This window comes from Adiantum capillus-veneris, chromosome 6, assembly GCF_014529385.1.
Source record: "Adiantum capillus-veneris isolate H3 chromosome 6, ASM1452938v2, whole genome shotgun sequence".
Lineage (NCBI taxonomy): Eukaryota > Viridiplantae > Streptophyta > Polypodiopsida > Polypodiales > Pteridaceae > Adiantum > Adiantum capillus-veneris.
The window spans coordinates 161,644,722-161,652,542 of NC_140936.1; the positions used below are offsets into that span (position 1 = coordinate 161,644,722).

The window sequence follows — 7,821 nt, forward strand, 5'->3', positions numbered from 1 at the left end:
CATCATCGATAAGATCTTGCACCATATCATCGTCTATCTCTAATTGCAGACATAACTCTGCCCCAACGCGTTCTGGCAGATTTTCTTCATCCATTACATCTTCATCTTCAAGTGTCATATTTGCCTCGTCTGCGTTATCCCTCGTATATTTGTCAGCTTCCTCTGCCATACCTTCGTCCATCTCATCTAATGTCACAGTAGTATCTACGTCGTCTGGCCGACTTTCCTCCATGAGCTCTTGCCCTTCAAATACTTGTTTATTTCTTGGAGCAACCTGAACCACAAACCACCATTGTCGCTCTCGAGGGTCCGGTACAAAGACCACTTGCTCGCAATGTTCGGGGAGAGCAAATGTGTCGCTCGCATCTGTCCAAACCTTTGTAGAATCTATCTGTACAAGTTTGTTTCCATCTCTGCGTACCGTTGCATTGCGACCAGAAGTAATCACTTTCTCTCTTTCTCTTTCTCTTTCTCTCTCTCGATCTCGCTCTCGCTCTCTATTTTCCTATCTCTATATTTCTCTCTTTCTCTCTCTCTCTCTCTCTATCTCTCTCTCTCTCTTCCCTATCTCTTTCTATATATATATATATATATCTATTTTCTATCTCTATTTTAATGGTTGGATCTACCTCAAAGGAACGGGTTGTAATGTATATGAGGATCTCACTCTTATGCAACAAAATGTACGTCGCAAAGCATATAAGGAAAGAAGCAAGAAGGTTAAGGTATCATCTCAAGAAGAAAAGCCACTTGAGGAGGATGCAAGTCCACCCAAAAAATAGGGACACATGATCTATGAGACCAACTCACGGTTGCGAATAAGCTTTTGGAATTGTAACGGGTATCCATGGAATGCGAGAATATGCATTGATGAGCTTACCAATGACTCCGATATGATACTTCTTGTCAAAACATGGGATCATGATGCGCAACGAATTCTTGGATTTGACAAATACGATGTGCATTCTTTGATGTGGGCCAAAAATGCAAAGCAACGAAGAGGCCAAGGAGGCGTAGCATGTATGACCAAAAAGGGTTTGAAAGATGTTTCCCTTGTCAAAGAAGATAAGTATAAACGCTACTTATGGCTGAAAATCAGCCCACCAAATGGTCAAGTCATGTTTGTGGCCGGTTGCTATATTCCTCACTATGACTCCAAATTTTATGCTCGTTTGAACAAGGATAGAGATCAACCCTTTGTTGAACTAGAGGAAGACATTGCTCATTACAAGGATCAAGGTGAAGTCATTGTTTTTGGAGACATGAATGCTCGCACAAATATGTTACAACACGACACACAAGTTGATATGCCGCATGTCTCAAGAAGAATGGATGACTCATACATGTATAATCGAAGTTCTAATGATGCAAAAGAACTGGATCACTATGGAAAGTCACTTCTACATATGTGCAATAGTACCGGAATGCTCATTGCAAATGGTGTATCTCTATGGCAAGGCACCAATGACTTTACATGTAGAAAGCACAATGGTGATAGCGTGATTGACTATATGTTGTTCTCGGAAGCCACTCTAGAATGCATACAAAGCTTTATACTTGGTGAATGGATTCCGGAATCGGATCATAGGATGTTATGTATTGACCTCAAGTGTGGTAAACGGACCGAGCATGTAGCCTCCAATCATGATGTGAATCATTTATACCTACGTCTAAACTTCAAACGAGCACTTATATATGCTTATATGGTGGACCAAATGTTAAGCATGATAGAGCATCAAGAGAGCCCAACATTAGAATGCAAGTGGAAAGTTTTCAAAGAAGTAATTTTCTCTTGTGTGAAGGAATGCTTTTCGGTGAAACACATGTCTTGCAAAAGGTCTAAGAAGGGTAACACCAAGAAGAAATGGTTTGACATGGAATGTAGTCAAGCCCGAAAACACTTGCTAAGATTGGATGCAATCAAAGATAAGGAAGTTAACTTGGAATGTTCACACACATACAAAGCACTTGTTCAAAAGAAGAGGAGAAGGTGGGAAGTAGAAAAACAACTTCTTTTAGCACAAGAGAAAGCACATGCATGTGGCAAGTTTTGGCAAAATCTAAAAGGCAAGCGCGTTGAGAGCTTTGGTGACTTGACTCTTGAGGATATGTATATGCATTGCAAGAACCGCTATGAGCAACCCAATGTTGATAAGATGAAGTGTTGTAGCTCCCTTCCGTTTATGTCTCCCTTCTTTACCATTGAAGATGTATGCCGCGCGCATGAGAAACTTGTTACTCGCAAGGCAGGTGACCTTCAAGATGTCAAGGCTGAAATGATTAAATGGACAAGTAAGAAAACACGATATTGGATATGTGATATGTTTAACTTTGCACTTCAGTATGGCATGCCTCATGATTAGAGTGCAAATTACCTTTGCACAAAGGAGGAGATGTAAACAATGTGAACAACTATCGCACTATAATGGTTGGTTCTTTGATGGCAAAGTTATTTGGATGTATCATGGAGATGAAGATAAGTGAATGGGCTGAAAATAATGGCAAACGTGCGCTTGGCCAAGCAGGTTTTCGAAAGCATCATAGCACTATTGATCACCTTGTCACTCTTCGAGTTCTTATGGAAGCATCTCGATTGAAAGGAAAAAAGTTGTATTGTTGCTTTGTGGATTTCAAGAAAGCTTTTGACATGGTACCGCGAGGAAATCTTTGGAGACTTATGCAAAGCCTTCAAGTGCCGAGAGAATTTATGCATGCAGTATTTCGCATCTACCAAAAAGTGATATGTCGATTACGTATGGGAGATGGAATTTCAGAATTTTTTGCAAGCACTATTGGTGTCAAACAAGGATGCCCACTTTCCCCAACCCTCTTTGGGCTACTCATTGATGAATTGGAATGCATGGTTCTTGATTTTATGCAGCAAGAAGGCATAGAAGAGACTAAGATCGGAAATGCAGTGATCATGCTTTTGCTTTATGCCGATGATGTAGTGCTCTTGGAACGTACCTTAGAAGATGCACACAAGCTTATGAGTGTCTTGGAACGCTTTTGCCTGCATAGCGGGCTGATCGTGAATGGATCCAAAACCAAGGTTATGCTTGTGAAGACCCTCAATGACGAAAATCCATGCATTGTATATAACAATGAGCAACTTGAAGTGGTAGATCACTTCAAGTACCTTGGCCTTGAGGTTCCATCCAATCATAAATGGAATTAGGATTGTGCAATGCGTCGCTTGGAAGCCGGAAAGAGGGCTTATTATGCATTTGAGAACATGTGCAATGCAGGAGAGATCAAGTGTTGGGCTCTCAAAAAGTACCTCTTTGACACATTGGTGACACCGGTGCTTCTTTATGGAGTGGAGGTGTGGGGTGGAAGCATCGGGAAGTCTACTTGGAAAGAGTTTGAGAATGTCCAAAAATGTTTTCTCACCAACTTTCTCCAAGTCAAGACACAAACACCCTGCATGCTCTTACTTCTTGAGTCTGGATCGCTTCCCATTGAGGTCTTGGACATGCAAAGGGTTGTGGAGTACATGCGTAAGACACAACGTAGCCCTTTGCATCGACTTCCTAGAATCGCATATGAAGCAAGTCAAAAGGTTCAAAAGACATGCAAGAGCAAAATACTAAGTTCGGGGTGGATGCTTGACATCAAGAAATGGTTTGGAAGATGGGATGCATGTCACTTGGTCAAGAATGCGTCGATCGAGTCCCAAGTTAATGAGGCCTTCTTACAACGCCAATGTATCATGGCTTGGGAGAAATCCGGAGGTTCTCGCTTCAGCCATTACACCACACACGTTGCCCCAAACTACAAATCTCTCTTTTTCTCTGAACGAGGTAACCGAACCCATCTCTATATCCTTGAGCCCATCCCGTTGAGTGCGATCCGCACCATTGCCTCCATTCATCTTAGCTCCCATTCTCTACGCTGCGAGACAAGACGTTGGGACACTAGCGAGGAGTGTCATCGACTTTGCACCTTATGCCCTCGTCAAGTGCGAGAGTGAGTACCACACACTACTTGAGTGCTCAGCTTTTGACCACATTAGATCCTCTTTTCCCCATATATTCAGCCATGAGCTCTCCCTACATACCTTCCTCTCCCAACCACGATGTGGACTCTCTATTGCGACGCTCATTTCAGCCATTTTTGAGCATCGAGAGTCACTTATGACCTCCACTCACACCACGTGACATCTTCATTTGGTCCCATAGGTCATATTTGACCTCCGAGGACGATAATAGAACTATCTCTCTCTCTCTCTCTCTCTCTCTCTAATTTCTTACACACACACACACATTTCTCTCTCTCTCTCTCTCTCTCTCTCTCTCTCTCTCTAGTTTCTTACACACACACACACACGTTTCTCTCTCTCTCTCTCTCTCTCTCTTTGATTTCCTACACACACACACACACACACATTTCTCTCTCTCTCTCTCTCTCTCTCTCTCTCTCTCTCTCTCTCTCTCTCTCTCTCCTACACACACACATACACACGATGTAGCTTGTGTGTGTGTGTGTGAGAGAGAGAGAGAGAGAGGTTTGGGGGGGGGGGGGGAGAGCTCAATAATACCTGCGTTGGAGGTTTCCAAGAGCAGATTTGTGCGCGCTCAGGCGAAAATGACCGCCTGCGCATGAATTTTCTTTTTTTTCCCAAATTTTTTCCGTCAAAATATGCATCAAAATATGTGTGAAAATACGCGTGGTAATATTTACCTTCGGGCATTGTCACGTGCATTTCGACGTCTCTATCGACGTGTATATCGACGAGCAGCATGCCCATCGAAAGACGTGTGAAAAAATACGGTGTGTCGAAATGTGGTGCATCGAAATCTGGGTGTTATATTATAGTGCAACCCAATAGTTTTAGGTATTTTCCATAGCTTGGTGTTTCTAATGGGCTACCATAATTGGAGTTTTAGGTTTACTCAAAACCATGAGTTTTAGATTTCCTCACAACCCAATAGTTTTAGGTATTTTCCATAGCTTGGTGCTTTTAATGGGCTACCATAATTGGGGTATTTGGTTTAGTCTCAAACCTTGAGTTTAAGTTTATCTAGAACCTCACGAGATGTGGCTTCCAAAAGCTATAGGGATTTTGCAAGGACGATCAAATAAGGCTGTTTGCTTTTGGACGAGGTAGTGTCTAATCCCATACATTATACATTATACCTGTTGGGTCTTCTTAAAGTTACCCAAATAATTAAAGGCATCCTTATAGGCTTCAAGACTTGATTATGGAGCTAATTATCGGCATGATTGGCAAGCTATATAACCCTTGACCTAGGTTTAGTGTCTTATAGGTTTACTACCCGCAATGCACATCTTGTGTAGGTAGTTAACCACCCGTAAATCATTAGGGAGGACACCATTATATTTCCGAAGCAACTCCTTGAGTTTTTGTGTGGCTTGTGGTTCAATGCATAGTGCTAGCACGTTCATTTGTAGCCCCCCCCCCCCCCCCCCCCCCCTTCCTTTTCTCTCTCTCTCTCTGTCTCTGTCTCTCTCTCTCATGCATGCAAGCTTGGTGAATCTCCAACTCACGTGCACACACACACACACACTCACTTTGTCTCTGTGTGTGTGTGTGTGTGTGTGTGTGTGTGTGTGTGTGTGTGTGTGTGTGTGTGTGTGAGAGAGAGAGAGAGAGAGAGAGAGAGAGAGAGAGAGAGTCTTTAGAGCATAGCACGAGAACATATGTTGCTAATACACAACAAGAGAGACTCACATAATTACTTATGTAGCAGATCATAAGAAAAAATCTATAAGAGTGACAACAGCTTCTCAACATAGAGGGTTAGTAAGCACCTTCATATGAGAGGGATGATCATGAGCACCTTTTAATATAATGATGTTTCTCTGCCTCCAAATCACCCAAAAAAACTCAGCCCTAATTGTATTACAAACAAGAGAGAAGAACCCTAGACTGGCCTCTAAGAAATTGTTGACAGGTAGACCGTAGGATATACCCTAAAGGCTTACTCAGGAGATCTAAAATGGGTTAGTTGGAAGAACAATTTACAAATAAAAAGAGAGGTGGCTCCCATCATACAAACACTTTGCAGCGTCTCGCTCGTAGATACCCTGACAAAGAGAAAAGACGGAAAAGGGCTGCAAAAAAAGGTGGGAGGATGTCCGTGCTGTGCCAATTTATGCATGGCGAGGCTTAGTGCCGCCACATACGTACTTGAAATTGCCTGCAAGGCCCGTGACCAGGGTACCCTGTTCATGCTTAATTGTATATAAATATAATGGCAGCTTCTTGACTACTGCAATACTGGAGGTCGAGCCCTGGAGGTATGACCGCGCATCGTAACTTTAATGCGAGTTGGACGACGCTCCCTCGGCGCTGCTTCCTCATGCTGGGCCTGGTGCTGCTCTCAAGCTTTGTAGCTGCAGCCCAGCTGTCGCTCGACAAACCTGGGCGGCGGCGGCCAAAGATAAGTGCTGTGGGCTTCGTCTACTGTGACGAGTGTACCCACGGTTTGCGCCTCAACGCCACTCTGCCCCCCCTTCCAGGTTTTCTCTCTCTCTCTCTCTCTCTCTCTCGTTTGCTTATACATTGCTCTCCTGCACGTCCATCGTTCTTAATAAACATGCTTAGCAATACCACCAATGACATATTTGATAATTTAATTAACGACTTTTCTTTTGTTGTCCGCCCAAAGTATTACCTAAGCTGTAAGTGATTCTACTCTCCCTGAATGCAGATGTAGAGGTCAGGGTGACGTGTCGCGACTTGTATGGCTCGGTGACACTGTCTGCTGTGGGATTTACAAATGAGCAGGGTGCCTTCTCTATCCCCATGGATGACATCCCCTCTATTTTAGGGATTGCAGGGTGCAAGGCCAGCTTAGTGAGGAGCCTGAATGAGCACTGTGATGTTGCAAGCAATGTGGGTAGCGGGCAATCGGGTGCACCTCTTCTGCTCAAGTCCAAGTCCAAGTCCCTCAAGCATGTGCTCTTTACAACGGGCCCTTTCGCTTATCATCCTTCCACAACTCCAACAACTTGTCACCAATCATTTTATCCCCCCTTGCAGCACATCAGATACTATGCTTCACCACCCCCTCCCCCACCATTGAATGAGCATGCTACATTTTCTCCTCCTCACTCTTCTCCACCACCTAATTCAATTTCGTCTCCACCTGCCTCACCACCACCTCCATATCGATATACATCATCCCCTCCCCCCTATCCACGTCCCCCTCCTGAGTCATTCAAAGGTCACCCTCCTCCTCTTCTTTCTTCACCATACCCACCCCATCTTTCCTTCCATCATTTTCACCACCATCACCGCTACTATCATCATTCTCCGCCACCTCCCCCACCTTCTTACTATGCTTCTCCACCCATTCATTCCCCCCCTTCTCCTCAGTATCCATATTGAGCTCCACTTCCTTTGTCCGCATTACCCCACTTCAGCGTACGACTATAGAAAAAGCTTAGTACATGAATCATGATTAACACATTATTAATACAACATCTTCATCATTGAGATATAGTTAGAAATAGGAAGAGACAGTACTCATAGATATAATCTTTTGCTTTTATTGTTTGTTCATGTGTATTACAGAGATGCATCAATTGGCACAAGGCCTTTTCTTATAGAATGTGAAAAGATTTCTCTTTGTAATAAGTTGTGCCTCATTGCTTGAGTCACAACTTTTCACTTTTAGCTTAGACTAAGACCTTAAAAGCCTTATTATTATTTATCACATGCTCCCTTAAGATGGCTAAGGTCTTAGCATAACATGCTATATGTAGATCAAATGTTATTGAAAATGTTTTATTGTATATAATCTATCTTGGATCATAGGGCATATGTAGGAGATCATGCAATGAAGCATCTCC

General features: G+C 43.2%; 1 protein-coding gene across 1 annotated transcript; it reads left to right on the forward strand.

Annotated features, from left to right (window-relative positions):
- Positions 1–6,223: 6,223 nt before the first annotated feature.
- On the forward strand, positions 6,224–7,580 carry LOC147456625 (uncharacterized). Its single transcript, XM_086515520.1, has 2 exons — positions 6,224–6,486; positions 6,678–7,580. The coding sequence occupies exons 1-2, from the start codon at positions 6,267–6,269 to the stop codon at positions 7,355–7,357; spliced, it is 900 nt and encodes a 299-aa protein (XP_086371646.1). The 5' UTR covers positions 6,224–6,266; the 3' UTR covers positions 7,358–7,580.
- The last annotated feature ends 241 nt before the right edge of the window (positions 7,581–7,821 follow it).

Coding starts and splice junctions, on each gene's coding strand:
- LOC147456625 (XM_086515520.1), top strand. CDS start 6,267: ATGACCGCGCATCGTAACTTTAATGCGAGTTGGACGACGCTCCCTCGG. Junction 6,487..6,677: donor CACTCTGCCCCCCCTTCCAG/GTTTTCTCTCTC, acceptor CCCTGAATGCAG/ATGTAGAGGTCAGGGTGACG.